We start from the raw sequence: 19419 nt of genomic DNA, 5'->3' as shown, positions 1-19419 counted from the left end.
TATTACAACATATCCAAAATTTTATTGCACTTGAACAGATTTTCTGAGGCTCCAAACCCCCTAATTTTTATAATTCAGAAATATGGAGCAGGCCTCTTTTGAGGGAGATTAATGAGCTGGAAGGGAAGAACACATGGCATGAATAGCATTTCTGTGGTATGAAACTAATTCAAGCTTTCCTCTAACAAGTTCCCATTATGAGTAAATAAGCTTGTGGTTGTCCAACCCCTTCCTGAAGTGTGGGCAGGGCCACTGTACTGCTTAGTAGTATATACTATCAAATAGTTATCAGGTTTCCTTGCCATATTTTGACCTGGTTCAACCAAAATTCTTCCAGGCAATGTGCTGGCACAGTTCAGGAAATAGCATGGGCCATGGACTCTTTCCAGTAAACAAGGAAAGTAGGACAAGGTACCCTACTCTGTTCTGGGGAGGAGAAGAATTTAACTAGAAGAACAGTACTAGAGCACTTCTAGGGCCAGAGAATGGGCAAAACCCCCATTCCCTACAACCCTAATCTGCAAATGAAGAATGGAAAAGATTTCGTGTAAGTATAAAAGGACAGGTGTGGAGAAAACCTGCCTGTGGACTGCAGAAAACATCAATTCCAGAAAGGACTATCAGACACAGTCCTCACTGAAGAGTAACAGAACAGTCTGAAAAGTCTTTGGTTTATTCAGCTTCATTTCTTTGGCACACGCTTCAAGGCTGATCCATTACCACCTATGTTATTTGTTTTCCTCTTGAAAAGTCCCCATTACAGACAGAAGTATATTTGAAACAATCTGTATTAGAACTTAAGAATGGCAAAAATTAAGAGTAAAAAATAATTCTGACCTGTAAACAGCAAGATCCAAGATGATTTTGTTGTTTTCTTCATCATCTTTCAAAGAGAAATGAAGCCTAATAAAAATGACAAAAAAAACACCTCCAGGATAAATACAACTGGAGTGAATAAGCAAACATTACAGCATACTTCAAATTCAACTGCTAGCAATTTTAGATGAATACAAATACCATTAGATAATATATCACATGATCATTTTAGAAACAGTTGCAATTTTCCTCATGAACAGAAAAAAACTACTGGCATTTCAGCCAAAGTCATTCTTACATTTATTTTCTGTTCTCCCCACCCAACCCACAAGAGACAAAAAAATATACTGCTGAAGGTCAGTTAAAATTAAGATCAGTCTGTCAATGCAGAAAGAGAGACATCTGCTGGTGAAATCTGTCTGCTCTGTTAACATCTGCATAGAAAAACAGTTCATGAAAGGTATGAAAAGCCTGGAACTTGATAACTCTAACCCTATAATATGTAAAAAAGAAATTGCATCTTTGTTCATAGCAATTCATTTGCCTGGAGTATAAATATAGAATCATTAATTATAGAAGCATTTAGGTTGGAAAAGACCTTTAAGATCATCAAGTCCAACCACTAACCTAGCACTACCAAGCCCACCACTAAACCACATCCCTAAGCGCCACATCTACATGTCTTTTAAATACCTCCAGGGATGGTGACTCTACCACTTCCTTGGGCAGCCTGGTCCTTTCAGTGAAGACATTTTTCCTAATATCCAATCTAAACCTCCCCTGGTGCAGCTTGAGGCCATTTCCTCTCGTCCTATCAGAGAACTTGGGAGAAGAGACCAACCCCCACCTCACTACAGCCTCCTTTCAGGTAGTTGTAGAGAGTGATAAGGTCCCCTCAGCCTCCTCTTCTCTAGGATAAACAACCCTAACTCCCTCAGCCGCTCCTCACCAGACCTGCTCTCCAGGCCCTTCACCAGCTTCGTTGCCCCTCTGTGGACATGCTCCAGCAAACCAATGTCCTTCTTGTACTGAGGGGCCCAAAACTGAACACAGTATTTGAGGTGCGGCCTCACCAGTGCTGAGCACAGGGACAGAGTCACTTCCCTGCTCCTGCTGGCCACACTATTCCTGATACAAGCCAGGATGCTGTTGGCCTTCTTGGCCACCTGGGCACACTGCTGGCTCATGTTCAGGTGGCTGTCAACCAACACCCCCAGGTCCTTCTCCGCCAGGCAGCTCTCCAGCCACTCCTTCCCAAGCCTGTAGCGTTGCATGGGGTTGTTGTGACCCAAGTGCAGGACCCGACACTTGGCCTTGTTAAACCTCATACAGTTGGCTTCAGCCCATCAATCCAGCCTGTCCAGATCCCTCTGCAGAGCCTTCCTAATCTCAATAGGATCAACAATCCTGCCCAACTTGGTCTTGTCTGCAAATTTACTGAGGGTGCACTTGATAAATATATCAAACAAGACTGGCCCAAATACTGAGCCCTGGAGAACCCTGCTCGTGACTGGCCGCCAGCTGGATTTAGCTCTATTCACCAAACTCTCTGGGCTCGGCCATCCAGCCAGTTTTTTACCCAGCAAAGAGTACACCTGTCTAAGCCATGAGCCACTAGTTTCTCAAGGAGGATGCTGCAGGAAATGGTGTCAAGTGCTTTACTAAAGTCCAGCTGGAAACATCCACAGCCTTTCCCTCATCCACTAAGGGGGTCACCTGGTCATAGAAGGAGATCAGGTGAGTCAAGCAGGACCTGCCTTCCATGAACCTATGCTGATTGGGCTTGATCTCCTGGTTGTCCTCTATGTGCTGCGTGATGGCACTGAGGAAGATCTGCTCTATAACCTTCCCTGGCACCATTGTCAGACTGACTGGCCTGTAGTTCCCTTGATCCTCCTTCCGGCCCTTCTTGTAGGTGGGCATCACATTTGCTAACTTCCAGTCAGCTGGGACCTCCCCAGTTAGCCAGGACTGCTGATAAACGACGGAAAGTGGATTGGTGAGCACTTCTGCCACCTCCCTTAGTCTCCTTGGATGGATCCCATCCAGCCTCATAAAGTTGTGTGTGTCTAAATGGTGTAGCAGGTCACTAACCATTTCCCTCTGCATTTCTGCAATATCCGCCTGTGCATTTCCAATGTAAAACGTGATTTGCACAATATCCTTGATTTTACAAGCTTTATAGTATTTGTGGAAAATGAGACTGTAGATTGTATTAGCTGAGTGTTTGTGATCTGCTGGCTGAGTTCTTAAAAATGTGAAAGAATCTTAACAGTTATAAATTGAAAACAACATCTATTACTACAACTGTAAGGTGATCTAGTCTAGACTTACAAGTTCTGCTTATATACTAAAATATTTCAAATGTCTTAAAGTAGAGGAAAAACAGAATAAAATCCACCTATAAATAAGAATATTTTTATAAATTAGTTGTTAGTGTAAAATGAGAGGGTTTTGCTTTATGTAACTTATCTGGAATATTTCAGTGATATTAAGATACTTAGATACTTTGGGTTCAGGTAACAGAAAGAAGCTCCAATGTTAACAGTTTAGATGTTATATTTTTTCAGCAATAAAAATAGTTGCCAGATATACTTCTTAACTCTTTGCTCTCCTTTATTCTGACACAGTCAACTTGCAAGAAAGCTTATGGAGCTTTTAGTTTATAGGTATGTTTTAATGGAATACTGCAAAGAATACAAACCAACTTTGTTTCCTGTTCATGCTTTTTTCTCTTACTGCATCACAAATTTTGAGAATTCACTAACACATGAAGGATGAAAAAGAGAAAAGAACTGTAACATTTTCTAGGGGAACACTTGGTCAGAACTGAGGAAGTGAAATAGTCTGTTCTTAGCAACATGCAGCCATTTCTTTTGCTAACCTTCCAAAAGAACATCAGAGAAGTTTGGACATTGCTATGGACATTAGACTTCTGCACTGAAGCAAAAACTTTGGAGAACACCATCTGCCTACTTGTATCTCTTATTTATGTCTCTCCAGTACACTGCCAGATTGCACTGAAGAGCTGCGATATTCTTGTTGAAGCCACGACAAAAACTGCTCATTGATCTGGCTTTACGTGGGCACATCCACAGACTGAATTCTAATCCAGAAAACTTGGGTGACACAAACAGGACTGCTTCTAACAGTGAACTCTAAGGTACTGTATTTCTTCTAAAAAGATAACTAAAGCTTTATTCTAAATGTCTTTGCTTTTTAGAGGGATAATCACATTCTATTAACACAAGTTTTATACTATTTTAAACTTGCCTTCTTTGAACTAGAAAATTATTTTAAAAATTTTTCAGTCAACACATTTTTACAAAAAAAGTACATCAATAAAATGGTATCTTCTGCTACAGATCAAAAAAACATGAGGTCTTCTGTCACTACCTTTAATTTTCCCTATACCACTGAAAATTCTGCACTGCTCCTATAATGTAAGTTTTCAAATTCCTTGAATTTGCATGGATTTATAAACTTTCAAGATTTAGAAAGCATTCTTATGCTAACTATAAGGATGTTCTTAGATTTGATTTTGCAGCTAAATCTGTCTTAAAATGGAAAAACTTGTTCAGAGGACAACAGACAGGTAAGTGGCCCTTCATAGGCCACTTTTTGATGACAGTCTCCTGTGAGGCTCTTTGGAGAGCTGTTTATAAGGAAACAGTGTTTGTTCTGTCTCCTGTGTCCCCTTAGAAAAGGAAGGCTTGGTTCAAGTGAAACCAATGGTAACGCATGGCTGATATCCCTGGAAACTCATTCCAAAACACTTGAATACCCAGATGCTTTTGTCAATGATAAAATACAAGAGACTTCCCTGTATCATCAGCCTCTGTTGCTAGAGATATCATTTGCTGTCACATGACCTTACGCCATAGAAGTGGATTATATAATATCCTTCCCAATTCTGCCAGTTTTACATCTGTCATCAGAGGACAGAATGATTTTGGCCAGAAATATTACTTGGATGTATTTTTCCACATTTGAAGTGGCTACTCATACATGTTTATCTTCAATAGTCCAACTGGTTAAACTTTTTCTGCTATTGGCAAGATGCTCAAAGAAAGAGAGCCTTATCATAGAAGGGAAAAGAGCAAAATGTCTTATATCTTTTACAGAAAAACAAGTTCTTCAATCATCAAAGACCAAGATGTTAAATTAAACAACCTTCAACACTTTACTCACTGAAAATTAATTCTTTTTCCAGCATCAGAATATAATTTTAGAAGTCAGTTTCCCCACCAGGACTATAATGCTGCAACAAGAATTTGTCAGCCCTCTTATTTTTGTTTTGCCCCATATCTTGAAACAGTTGCCCAAATCAGCTACAAAGAGGTTTGCCTGTTTAACGTCTTAACCTTACATACTTAGGCACATTCACATTCAGAACTTTTCCTTCTGCAGTGACCAATGTCCAAAGAGGCTTCTCTCTCTTTTTTGACTCCCTTAACAAAACAGAAAGAAGAATGGTTTATAATTTCACAATCTAACATTTTATGTTTAATAGCAAAAAAGAAAGAAAAGGAGGCAAGAATTATCTAGTATTTGATGTTAAGGATATAATTTATTTCAGGAACAAAACCGGTTATATCAAATGTCCAACTGCCCATTAAAAGCATCATCTAAAGATGAGCAAATGCTTTGTAATATCACATCTTACATTGATAATAACTTCTTCTGCATGTCACAATGTCCATTATCAAACAGTAATATATCAAACTTATCCGGTATATCTTAAGAAATCAGTGGATTGTTTAAACATGTGAAATGAGACGTTCTAGTTATGAATGCTCGTATTAACCATGAGATATCATTACTCTTCACCAATCTGATGTACCTGCAAGCAATTCTAAAGAATTTTTCATTCATGCAAACTTAATTACTTCTACCAAACAAATGCTTGGCATATCTCTAAATAGCATGTCTAGCAGTTTCTGTTCTGCACTAGTAAAAAGTAATGCTCAAAAGCAGCACCAACTAGCATACAGTATGACCATAGTGCATACATATAGATTATTTGTTGATGTATCTATTACATTTTTGTTGTGTTCTTCCTTCAAAAAATACAATATGCATTACTGATGGAGACTTTAGTCTTCACTATCCGTGCGGACCTATCAGCAGTTAAACTATATCTGACTTCTATATAGTGCAATAAACAAGACACCTTACATTTTTCTGTCAAAACAAAGCAGATCACTGTGAGATCATTAAGCCTTGTTGTACTGGTATTTTCCTATATAAATGTTTACATCAGAGCAAGGAAAGAAAGAGTAAGGAATCCTAGCAACATGAGAAAGAAAAATCTGCATGCACCTAGGTGAAAAATGGCTATGTTTTCTTTGAAAATACAACACTGCAATTGTCACTTTGCATTAAGCCACTCTTCACCTGGTCAGTATAGTGTGTATGGCTACTTCGGCTGGCATATTAAAAAACACATTTTTATAATAAAATATAGTATAAAGGAACTTAGAGTAAAGTTACATCTAGTCCACCAGCAGATATGATCTGAAGCTGTCAGGGGCACTTTTCTGTTCTCACGTTTCTCACGCTACATAACAAAAACCTCACCACGAAAACAAAGTGAAGTGTGAAAGGATTTTTAACTCCTTTAAATGCTCTGCAAATTTACAAAAATCCAGGAAGGAGTTGTTCTATCTTTATTATAATGCTATTTGGACTCTCCTTGAATATTTGGAGGGAAGCATTTGGAACACATTTGCTTTTGACAAGAGCAAAGCATACCCAAACACAGCAAAATTCTAACTAGCTAGGATTTGGGCTTCACGGTAGTTCTGGGAAAGTGCTAGACCTTGAATTAATAATAGCAACCAGTTATGCAGAGTTCCATATTTCTTGGAGAGTTCCCTAGGTCTGACTTTTTTGATATTTAGGCTTGATAAATCTTTTAAAAAGCATGCCCTTAAAAAGAACAGTTAGAAAAATCTCTGGCACAAATGCTGTTATATAAGCAAAAAAAAAAAAAAAGGAAAAAATAAAAAAAGGACATTGCTTACAACCTTTGTGGAACTGATAAGCCAGCAGCAATAAAATATCTTCTTTTTTTGCTACTATCTGCATTAATTTTCCATGGTCAGCAAAACAAGTGGCAACTGTAGAAAGTTTTAAAGGTTTTTCAAGGACCAGACATCTTCAGATTCACCATGACAAATAGCATAGATAACATGAAGAATCTTATTACTCAGGATGAATATCTTTGGTAAAATATGTTAGAAAAATTCTAAGTCACATAGAAAAGGTGCCTGAAATGCCACTTGTGCAAAAATTTTGTAGCTTGGCCTGTAGGGCATTTATATAATGCAACCTGCACTCCAGATAAATGCTTTTAGCAAGAGTGAAACATGTTAGCTGATAGAAAAGTGAAACTTCCGAAGTCCATAAAACAGAGTTGAAAAGAAAAATTATATTGAAAAACTCTATTTGAGGAAAAACAAGATAAGGGTATCATAAATAAATTTTATAGAATGAAACAAAACAAAATTAACAATCTGAATGTTTTATTTAGATTTTATGAGCATATTTGCACAGGCAGCAGGGATTTAAGTTGCCAGTTCTCAGTAATATTTAATGTGAGGTCGCCTGCCTCTACTCTGTACCTTTGGAAATTTTCCTTTCATCAAGACATAGAATATATGAAAACAAAAACATACCTTATATTGTCTTTAGCTCTCCGTTTTTCTTCAATATATCTGTGAGTTTCTAATCTAGATTCTGGAGTATATGGTGTAGGCTCCTCCCAAAATCTTCTGTCTTCTTCATCATCTTCAACAGTTCTCCACGTTTCCTGTTCTCTGTCTTCTTCTGCCTGATGTTTTCCTTTGTTCCCTAGCGAGTCTGGACTACACAGGATCACATGGAATATTATCCCAATGAAGTGAAGGAAGAGTACTTGCTAATGAATCCTTGCAATAGTATCTTTTTAACACGACACTAATAGCTGTATATTTCCTACCAAGAACAGTATCTTATAGATTTGGACAATGTTCTTGGCTTCTTTCATCAATCAACGAAACATATTTCAACATGTTTTTCATTTACTTAACTAAGCAGTGATACTATGGGTAGGCCTAACCCCCTGAAAACCCTGATAGATAGTTCAACAGATTTAGTTTCTGGAGCAGAATTTTCAGATACCCTCACAACTTTCAGGTGAAAGAAAACCTTCAGGCTGTGCGATGTTTAAGTATTCCCAATATCAGGCAGCAGCAGACTAGAAATTTATAGGGTAGCAACATTTTGCTTAGTCACCTCCTCAAGTGCTGTCTTAGGACCTAAATCATTTTCCACCTAGCCCTAAGCCTCTGTAATCTTCAGAAATTCTTTATCAATATATAGAGAAAACTGAATTTATGATATAGCTGTGATCTATGAGGACAAAATTCCATACCCAGCTCTGTGGAACTTAGTTTCTATTGGATTCAAAATAAGATGGATGGCAACTGCAGTGGAAGATGACCCCAGACAAAAATCCTTCCCCTACCTAGGTAATCTCAGTGATATTAGGTGGAAGAAGTATAGAAATCAACATTCCACAGCCTTTTAAATCTGAAAAGATCTGCAATATTCTGTTTAAGCCTTCATACCTAATAACTCTAAAGCAAAAGAAATTATAGGTGAACAGCTGCTTTCTCTGGATTACCTTTAAAAACAATATCCAGCTGTTCTCCTGAAAGAAGCTATCAGTTACACTATTTTGGCACCAAGACAATTTAGCTTGGAGTTTTTGGACAAAAATTCTATTGTACTGTCTGCAGGTCAGTAGTTAATTATATTTTTCATTAGAGGTAACGTGCAAGAGGAGAAGTAATTCTGCTAGAATCACAGAAACACAGAATCACAGAATCACAGAATGGCAGGGGTTGGAAGGGACCTCTGGGAATCATCTCGTCCAACCCCCTGCTTGAGCAGGCACACCCAGAGCAGGGGGCACAGGAACGCGTCCATGCGGGTTTTGAATCAACAATAAAGACAAACAAAGATATTTAAGTGGAATTATATAAACTATTTAATGAGGAAAACCAAAATTCTTAACGAAGAAAGAGAAGAATGACGTTTACTCACAGACTATTGTTGCTCACTCTCACCTGTCACATCCAAGCTTAGATTCCATTTGTTTTTGCTTCTTGTCCTTTCTTTCTTGCATCCTTCTTTGAGCCTCTTCTTTTTCTCTGGCCCTTTTGAGAAGGTAAGCTTGTTCCTGTTCTCTGATTTTCTGTTTCACTTCTGGATAGTTTTGGAGTGCTTGAATCCTCTCTGAACGTTCTATTTCTTTACTATCCAAACACTTTCCAAAGGGAAAAAAAATCAGTATAGATATGTGAGGTATTTTAAACATATTCAAACCAATAAATCCATTAAACCATAAGTTAATTTTGACAGATTACTTTCTGTATAAAATTAAAAATACGTCTTTCAAACTTCAATATTACTATGGAAGTTATACTATATTAAAAAGAATTAACAGTAAGTTGCTATGCAGATCTGAAAATGGTTTTGTGTGTCTGAGAGCTCTGTTTTGCATTTTTCAGGACTTTAAGTTAGTCTTATTAGACTATGTAGTGGAGAAAGTCCCTGCAGCCATTTCTGATACTTGTCTGACCTTGATACGTCTCACAAAACTATTACAAAATTATTTCTTTAGATATGTTAGTTTATTGCCAACCAAGTGAGCTGAATCTACTCTTAATAAGTTAAGTAAGCGTCTGTGCTTCTCCAAGGGAAATTTGTGGAAGCATATTTCAGGACTGGGACCGCTGTTTCCATGACAGGAAATCCTTACATCAGTACATCATAGCACAACACCTCAATCTCAAAGCATGTATTTACAGTTGATGCAATATAGTGCATTTTTACATCAGTTTCTATCTTTCTACTGCCTCACACTGTTGGTTTGGTACATATTGTTGGTATGGTACCAACAACCTCGTAACTTTCTGCAATCATGAAAATTATTTAAAAATGCATTGTATATATAAAACCAAATGAGAAAAAAAGCCAGAACGGTCCAGTGTATTTATTTTTTCAGAACTTTAAGGACCTCCAATGAAAATGACAGAAAAGTTAACAAATGCATGCAGTTTAGTCAAAACAACTAATTTATTACCACATTATTTACCGTAGCCACTTATTCTTCAGAACAGAATTTAATTTCCTGTGGACAGCAAGAAAAATGCTTCTAGTTTTCCTACCACAAGCATTTATTTTGTTTGGGATTAGTAAATTCAGTCAACAATGCTGGTTATTGATTTGGAAATAAATTTAATTTTTAAAATCTTACTTTTAACTGATGAAGAGTTGCCACCACAAATTGTCTATAACCCTCAAATTCAGTACATGGGTTACCCACTAGAAACAGTTCCTTCAGATGTATATTATATCTTAGGGATTCAATACTGGAGAGTTCACCAATGAAATTTGCTGTCAGGTCAAGTTTCCTCAGTTCTTCACAGCCTGTTTGAAAAGACCTTAATTCAATTTGTCCATAACATAAATGTACACGACACACACAAACACACATACACATGAACACACTTGGATGTAAAACCTTCTGCATTTGTTGTCTGTATACTAATTTCATCCTATCAGGATACACCTTTTCCAAGCCACAAGTGAAGAGTGACTCACAGCTTAAGTTTATGAGGTCATAATATTTATAGGAAGAAAAAAATCTCAATAAAATACAAAATATCAAAACTTATTTTTGGTTTTATCACTATCAAAACTTTGTGGTCAGAGCTTGTCTACTACATGAGCTATTAAATGTTTCATTTTGGATAAGCTGGACTTCACGTTTAACAGTCTGATTGCCTTGATACCCCTCCTCAGGTGAGCCTTCACCATATGGTTAAAGGAGTGTCTAATTGCTTCAGGAGAGCAGGAACAATTATGGGTTTCATTTCTATGTACTGTTAATCTTAGCTAACATTAACCAAGTGTAAAGACAAGGTTTCCCTAAAATTCACCCCAAGTCAAGATGAGTTTTTCCACCCTATAGACTCAGCTATCCTTGTGAACACTTTATCACTGATTAAATTGCAAATACCAGCAAGAAAAAGTTGTTTGTTAATCAAAAACAATTAATTATAAACAGAAATTCTAAATTAGCTAACAAATTGCGCTAGGAAATCTGGATCCAAGATTCATCAGCCTCTCCTTTTACCATTATCTGTCCATGAATATAACCTTGACTCTAAGAGTAACAAAGTTTAGCTACGAGCAAGCTCAACTTCGGTCCTCATCACTGTAATCACTTCTTTTCCTTTGCAGGTCTATTTGGCAACTATTTTATGCACAGTGGAACTGAAATGAAATAAACAACTCAAAATGATTTATTAAGGGATTTAAATAACCCAAATTTCTGCAAGGCTCACTTCCAAAGGTTCTGACTCCTAAGTAAATGACAAATCACAGTACTAAATAATGCAGCCTGATAGAGAAACTTAAAATTTACCGGCATGAAAACAGATGCAAATTTCTCAACAAATTGCCAAATATGTAATGTACTACCTATTTCTTCAACTTTTACAGATTGGTGTTTAGCCTATTTGCTTATTTTTTAATTTCTTGAATCTGATTGTAGCCTTAAAAAAGAAAACACACAAAAAACCCCAAACCAAAACAAACCAGACAAAACCCCAGCTTTTTTTATTGTTCCTTTGTGAAGGTGGGCAGTTTAAAGATTCAGCTACTGGCCTAATCAGAATCAAAACAGAGAAAGAAATCAAGTCAGAAATTATTCAAATAATATGGAATGTGTTTATGGGTGGCTCTAAGTCTTAGATTTTGATCTTGGAAAATGCTAGATCTTTCCACAGGCTATAGTTATAGTTTCAGTTATAGTAACAGGATAAAGGATTAAACACAGATAAAACAGAGAGGACTTCATGCAATGGCAGAGAAAAGAATAATCTGAAAAGCTCTTTAAAAATACCCCAGGCTGCCAATGCAACCTGTGCACTGAGTAGAACCTTCTTGTGTGTGGCACCTGATTGCTAAAGCGAAGATGACTGCTGAAACACTACATAAGAGAAACTTCTTCCAGTCTGCATAGCATTAAAAAAAAATTGCGTTGCTCCAGCTAACCTGCATACAAATTATCTTATCTTTACATTGGGGCAATACCAATTTCATGAAAAATTTGGATTCCTGCTTTGTAAAGTATTAAAGAGTAGAGCTGCCGTAGCTGGCAACTCTGGTGAGAGTATGCAACAAGCGAGTTAAAATACATTTAAGAAAGCTCAGTGACAGAACTGCAGCAGTAGGAAGCTCTTGCTACAAAGAAGCGGTTTTGAAATGCTGCACACAAAAAGGCTCTTCCTGAGCGTCAGCAAAGTACCTTTATTGGTGGACATAATGGTTCCACCCTCTTTTACGCTAAGTCACAACTTAAGTGTTTCAATATGAAAAAGAAAAACGGTTTGTTTAAAATCTGACCTTCCAGATTTTCAATTCTTTCAATGTTGTTCAAAGCTATATTTAAATATTCCAGCTTCTTTAGTTTGCCCACATTTTCTGTAACAAAACATAGAACTGTTATTTCAGTTTCCTTCCTTGGAAAGGGCATCACCATTTTATTTGCTCACTTTACTTTAAAGAAACAATGAAGCACAACAATAGGAAGGACAAATCAGAATATGTATCAGATTATTTGGTATTAATATTTATAAAAAGACAATGCCAAAACAGTTGTCTGAAAATACATCTTAAAATAAAAAGGTAAAAAGAAATAAGGAAGGTTATAAACAATTTTTTATTACAAATCCTTAAAACATATATAATGCAAGAGGACTGGCCAAAAAACATGGTGAAACATTCCATTTGTCATGAAAATCAGAAAGAACCAGGCCATACTTAGTAAAGCTTTATGAAATTGGAGTTTTACATTCACTTATGTAGAAAAGATTGGCTCCTTCAGTATACACTTAATTTTTAAATATCTTTTATCTACAGGGTTAATACAAGAAACTTCCTCTCCTCCCTTCCCCCTTTTTAATAATTTTGCAAATAAGGATTTATATGTCTTCAGTATGAACAAAGCAAAGCCACACAACTCTCTCACCCCTCCAGTCTGGAATCTAACCTGTATTATTTTCACCATGAACTATTGAATTTAGCAGGTTCACAATGTGTGGGGTTGTGAGAGGATAGCTAGCACCACCTCCTTTGAATACACAAAGAAGGTAAGGAGGGAATAGGGTAGCAATGACCTTCATCAGTCCTCAAAGTGTCTGAGAAATGCAAATGCCACCTGAGATACATGACACACAGGTCAGAGACATAAGTCTGAGACAAGATACATAGTTCTCAAATTTCTTCCCAGTCACCAGATGTTTCAAAGATCTGACTCGAAAACCTACCCAGTGAAGCCACAAAGTTTACCTCAAACTTTAATTCACAAGCCGCACTGATTAACTGCTGTACAAACTGTCCTTGCTGAGACAAATAAAGAAATTCAAGCAGAGGGAGCTTCATCTAACCAACACAGACCATGTCTGTGTCTGCAGCTGAGTTAGTTGTTTAGGCTCCTCTACAATCAACAAAGAGAAAGAGGTTCTTCAAGGTGCAATTTGTCTTAAATTAGCTGTCTAGAACCAGTGAACCAAGTTATGCCCCAAATATGCCTTTTCTTCATCACTGGACATAAGGGAGTCTACAGTAACTGCCTAAGATATAGATGTCTAAAAGTTTGGTGACATGAATCATACTGCTTGGTTTACTAAGACCTTGGAGAGATATTTTCTTCATAATTCACAAACAGATTATTAAATTGATTTCTCAGCAAGGACTTGTGCAGCTTAGGTTGGCCGCTCATTTTTCTTACAGTATTTCTGTGATGGCAGCACCTGTACACTTGAAGATGTGAGAGAGCCAATTGTTGAAGCCAAGGGTATCTTGTGGGGTTTTTTCCATGTATAGAAAAGAACTGGGGCTCAGCCATACAGTGGATGCCTTACAGCTTGCTGTCTGACTAGTCTGATCTTGAGGGCTGCATAAAGGTTTTCTTTAAGAGGAGAAAAGACACATCCCAACAGAGTCAATATAAACCATTCGGCTTTGATATTTTGAAGTGTGTTTGGAACTGCTGTGTGCTCCACAGGGACACGCTGGTATCCACTGGGAAGAATTACTTCTCAAGTTCAGTACTTTGTAATACAACCCCTCCTGGAAACCTTTTGGTGACCACTTATATATTGCCTTTTTTTTTTCTTCAATTTTTTACTAAGGCATTATCTTGGAAAGCTGTTACATTATACAAGAATATATGAAGAAGGAAGTTGGACACTTTTCCAACTCCTACAGTTAGATTAAGTTAAGATAAAAATTGAATGTCTCAGAAAGGAGATTGCTGAAAAAATCTGAGTATTCTGCTGCAATAATCTGAACAGTCATATGGTATATTGTACTAACCCAACGGAGGTATGAGTGTTGACGAAAGAATGAGATGAAGTCTTGTTAAGCCTTATTAAGGACACAGTAACAGAGAGAAAACCAACTTATTTTAGTCCCATTTTGATGGGGCAGAGCAGCACAAAGGAGTTTCAGAAACCTTATTCTCTCTGGGATAAGATTCCTCCACTCTAAGAAATGCAGATGTTGTCAGTATAGATACTCCCTAGGAGCCCCTCCAGGGGATTTAAAGCCTTTGCCTACAAGTCCTGAGCACAGAATTTCACCCTAAAACTAGATTTTTTGTCTTCCTTTTAAGGAATATCAAAGAAATATGCTAATATAATTCCTGAGCACTTCTGATTTTCCATTCTTCATCTACACACTCTCTGTAGAGTCCAAGCTTTTCCAGCCCAAGGCCTGATGTCGTGTCTTTCTGTAGAGAGCCTAGCAAATGTGAACCTAAACCACAAAACACAAACCATATGGAATTATATCTTCTCCTGTGGTACAGGAAGACCACTGAGACTTAGCTGTAAAATGTCTTTATGCACAAAAGCAAGTATTTAATCTGAATGAAAATTACTTTGATGTTAACAAAAATACCATTTGTATAAAAATGGAATTTAAAAATGAGTATGAGGAGAGGCAGTCCTGTGATATCAGAGTCCCTGGTATATGCTAAACCATTTGTCTCTCTGTTTGCCACAAAGACAGGATATTTAAGTTATATCTTATTTTATGAGATTTTAATCAATAAAAGGTGTTCCACACTCATATTCTAGTGACATCTATCTCAGTACTATCTTTTTCATTTAAAATCTCTCTTGCAAATTCTGAGCTTCTTAGAAATTTACTAAGGAGTCAGGGAAAGGAAACCTTGTTGGAGCAGATCCACAAAGAACTTTTCTGTAGTCACTCCCGCTATATTCCTTTAAGGTATAACACAACAGATATTTTTTCCTGATTTCAAACATGTGTATAAATTCATTTAGAAAGAAACATATCCTGAAATCACTTACCAAGTTTTGGAATTAGATTATTCTGAAGATAGAGAATTTTTAAATCTCGACACCATTTGTCAAGATACTCTAGTTTTTCTATTTCCTGCTGATGTAAAGAGATTTCTTCCAGTGAAAAAATTTCACAGTTGTTATGTTCTGCACGTCTTCTAACAAGATCTTCAGTGACTGAAAGAAACATCAGATGTCATATCTCCCTTTAGACATTTTCTGCCATCTGACTTATGACCAACTTAGAAAATCATAAAAATCTTTTGTTCCACCGTACCAAATACGTATCCAGAAGGAACACCAACAAAAATAAAAACTGCTAGAAAAGACATTAAGTGCCAAGTAACTTCAGCCCACTCCGCCACAGCAAACATCATTTGCAAAACACACTCGCATCACCTATAACATTTAGAAAAATCCATATGAAAACTGCTGAGTCTTCCATAAGCGTGTGATACAACCCTTGCAGAAATTAATCCAGCATCTGTTATTTTCAGCATAGTTCAGGTTGTATATTGATTCATGTAGACAAGCAATGGAGTGTTTTATGCTCTTTTAGTTCCTGATGCCAGATGTTCATAAAAAGTAAACTAGCTACACTGTGTCATCATATTCTTCCACCAGCACAGTGTGCACAGAAATAAGCAGGATGACTGCTGCAAGTGGGAATTTTTTTTTACTTTTTCAGTGCTTGAGGCAAAGCCATAACTAATTCATGCCTGTAAATGTTTACATTAGAATGAAATTTAATCGGGGTATTTCTTAAGCACTACCAGCTCATTAGCAGCCAGAAAAGGAGTTTCAGTGGCCGAAAGACACCAGAGACCTGGGTTCAGAGTTTCCACATAGTAATATTTAATGCTAGGCAATTTTTCAAACACTGAAAAGGTTCTGCATAATGAAGGTAAAGAAATTCTATGAGAACCAGTGCTCACTCTTGAGCTAGATGTTATTACTTTGTTTCCAGCCCACTGCACCAAAAAAGCACCAGCATTTTCCTCTCCTTGACAAGCAGTGAACTACAATGAAGTACTGATTAAAAAACTAGGGTTTTATCAAATTAGCATTAGTATTTTCATGATTGTTAATGCCAAAAAAAAGACTAGCAGGCCTTTCAAAAAGACTCTGCAGAAAAATAAGTGAAAAGAAAAAATATAAATACAGAGATCTGTGAAAACAAATTGTTCCTACCACGCATTAATAAAAAAGTATTCTTTCATCACTTCTTTGTTTCAGGGAGGTTTTGTGAAATCATCCGGTTTTATTAGTAGTCCTGGAATGGCTGCACACATTCACACAGACTGGTCTGCCACAAGCTGGGTAAGCTATGTACCAATACAGCCCAAACTGGCATGTGTCGGTCCAGCTCCTCCATCTACAGCCTTTGGGAAAGAGGTGAAACTGGTTTTGTGTATCTTATATTATTTACAAATGATCAGGGTTAAATCTCCCTTCTGTTCAACAGAGTTTCATCTGACATAATTTACAGGATTATATAATGGTGATACTGAAATTGATGTAAGAGGATATCCTGTCTGCCCATAAACCATAGTGGGAAATGTGTCTTTTTCTTTTTTTAATCCTGTTGAGCACGCTTGCTGCATCTGAACAACCATCTTCCCTTCAACAGCCCATTGAATAAACCTGATTAAATTGATAGAGAAAATAGAAAAAAAAATTACAATAATCATGACTAAATATTTTAGTTGTCACAGAAAAGATGAAAAACATTGACATTTCTAATAAGTTACTTGGCAAATCCGCCAGAAATTAAAAAAAAAAAAAAAAGGCCTGCTTACTAACGTGTTTGGTGGCAGAACTTTCAGTGCCAGTATTTCCAGTGCAAACAGGTATTTTTGAGGAAGAAGACAACAATATTCCATAGTCTGCATACATACACATTGGAGACATTATGCTTTATACCTTGTATAGAAAAAGAAGTCATATAAACTATTCCAGACAGTTTTATTACAGTCAGATTTGCCTTTGCTGATGTAAAGAAAACTGAAGTAATTTTTGCAGTGATTATGCAAAAATGTCCACTTTCATTACCAGATGGTGTGCAAAGCAGAGACAATCATTCCCAATAGAAGCTACGGTGGAGCTTTAGAGACCTATTTTGGGGACCTGCTGAAGGGAACTTAGCGAATATTTGACATTTTGTATGCTATTTCATTTAAAAGGAACAAGGGAAACAAACTTGCAATAGAGAACAACAAATTTTAAATAAAACCTTTCCCAGGACGTTGAGAAAACACATTGTAACATTACTTCTTCCTGAGAAGATCATTAAACAGATTATCTGATGTGTATGCAGTGACAGAATGGACCTGAGAGATCACAGCTACTCCTGTGTTCCCATGAACACGGGAGGAAGTAAGGGATGGCATCAATCAACTGGAGATAACAACAGATCTTGAAGAGCTTCCAAAAATTACGTGTTTTACTCAAAAAGGAGCAGAATCAAAGGAAAGCATTAAAGAAATAGAAAGAATAAGTAGGTGGACAGCTGCAGGTATATCAAGAAACAGTGGGGGGACCTGCATTTCAGAAAAATGAAGTATGCAACCAGTGTTTTAAGACTCAAATTCATGTCACGCTTTTCAGGAGATGAAGCCATTCCCCTTCAGGCAGCGCCTGATCAAAGCAGGCATCTGCCAGCTTCATACAGAGAGAAGGAGTTCCTTTCCAAAGCACTCTTTTAGCCCAGCAAGGGACCGGCAGTCCAGCGATAGTACACAATCAAAGCAGATTACAGGGAAAATCACAGAGGAAGGGAATTCCTCAGTAGCTTTTTTCCTGAGTAATAGGTATGAGTGATTAGTCTTTTAGGCAATACTGCTTTACCTCTGAAAGACTATGGATTCATAAGTAATAGTTGATGCATTTTAACCTCATTTGGGGTTTTTTTACACCTCTGATAAAGCGTTTGCATCTGCTACTTCTACCTAAAAAAAAAAATAAATTCCCATGTGGTGTTGAAAATTTGTAACTGCAGGGACAGGCCAGCGCTGACAGCCCGGGGCTCAGACACGGGCCGTCCTGTCACGCGTCTCAGGGGGCTGCCCCTCACACGAGGGGTCCCTGCCAGGGCCACCCCGCTGCCGGGCCTCTCCAGGGCTGTTTCGGGAGGCAAGCGCACCCCTGTGCTGTGCTTGGTGAAATAAACCGGGTTGTTATTACCAGGGAGGAGGGAGCCCAGACAATCAAGCAGGGTGGGGAGAGCAAGGGAGGCGGGAGGGCAGAAGGGCTGCCGGGGACGTACAGGGATGTGGGGAAGGGGGACAAGCGTGGGGAGAGGGAACATGGCGGCCAGGGAGTGGGGCACGTCCTGGGGAAGAGGAGAGGGGCCCGGGGCGGGGGGGAAAGGGGCTCCCGGCGACACTCACTCCGCACCATGGCCGCCCCTCAGCTTCCCGCCGCCGCCACCGCCGCCATGAGAGGCCGCCGCCGCGCTGCCATGGCACCGGGGCGGGGCGGCGGCTGCGGGCGCTGCTGTGGGCCGGCTGCCCGCCCCGGGCCCTCGCCCCGGGCGCTCGCCCCCGGCCGCCCGTCAGCTTTGGTGCCTATCCAGTACGTGCTTTGGCGGCTCCTTTTGCGGGCACCCAGAAGCGCCTGCGTGCCTGCCCAAGAAGCAAAATGGCTTTTAAATAATCCAGAAGTAAGGTCTTTACTATTTGGGCTGCTCCTGACCCCTTCCTTTGGCTGGAAAATAACAAATGCCTCTTCCTCAGGCATATATCTTTCATCTATCATTTCATGATGCTTTTGTCGTCCTCCTGTTTATTCATCAACTTGTTGACATAATGCATTTTGGGCTGAACGCATGTTTTCTGTTGTCTACAGAACCAGCCTGTTCCCGTGATTCACAGAATCACGTAAAAGGATTTAGGTTGGAAAAGACCTTTAAGATCATCAAGTCCAACCACTAACCTAGCACTGCCAAGCCCACCACTAAACCACATCCCTAAGCGCCACATCTACATGTCTTTTAAATACCTCCAGGGATGGTGACTCTACCACTTCCTTGGGCAGCCTGGTCCTTACAGTGAAGACATTTTTCCTAATATCCAATCTAAACCTCCCCTGGTGCAGCTTGAGGCCATTTCCTCTCGTCCTATTGCTAGTGACATGGGAGAAGAGACCAACCCCCACCTCACTACAGCCTCCTTTC

At 38.4% G+C, this 19419-nt stretch overlaps 1 protein-coding gene across 4 annotated transcripts in view; it reads right to left on the bottom strand.

The window, feature by feature from the left end:
* The window catches only part of DNAAF11 (dynein axonemal assembly factor 11), a 37101-nt gene extending 18356 nt beyond the window's left edge, over positions 1 to 18745 (bottom strand). For 2 of the 4 annotated variants that reach the window (XM_064442069.1, XM_064442070.1), the window contains exons 1-8: positions 18635 to 18745; positions 15255 to 15422; positions 12280 to 12357; positions 10124 to 10296; positions 8931 to 9130; positions 7497 to 7685; positions 5190 to 5267; positions 838 to 903 (exon numbers count right to left, since the gene is read on the bottom strand). In XM_064442069.1, the coding sequence (XP_064298139.1) occupies positions 838 to 903; positions 5190 to 5267; positions 7497 to 7685; positions 8931 to 9130; positions 10124 to 10296; positions 12280 to 12357; positions 15255 to 15422; positions 18635 to 18644 (962 nt within the window). In that variant the 5' untranslated portion in view covers positions 18645 to 18745. Of the gene's footprint in view, positions 1 to 837; positions 904 to 5189; positions 5268 to 7496; positions 7686 to 8930; positions 9131 to 10123; positions 10297 to 12279; positions 12358 to 15254; positions 15423 to 16436; positions 16628 to 18634 lie in introns of all 4 variants that reach the window. The other 2 variants (XM_064442068.1, XM_064442067.1) reach the window with 2 other exon arrangements.
* Positions 18746 to 19419: the final 674 nt, after the last annotated feature.

This window comes from Phalacrocorax carbo, chromosome 2 (genome assembly GCF_963921805.1).
Source record: "Phalacrocorax carbo chromosome 2, bPhaCar2.1, whole genome shotgun sequence".
Lineage (NCBI taxonomy): Eukaryota > Metazoa > Chordata > Aves > Suliformes > Phalacrocoracidae > Phalacrocorax > Phalacrocorax carbo.
Note: the sequence above shows the minus strand (reverse complement) of the source record. Positions and strands in the feature narration are given on the sequence as shown.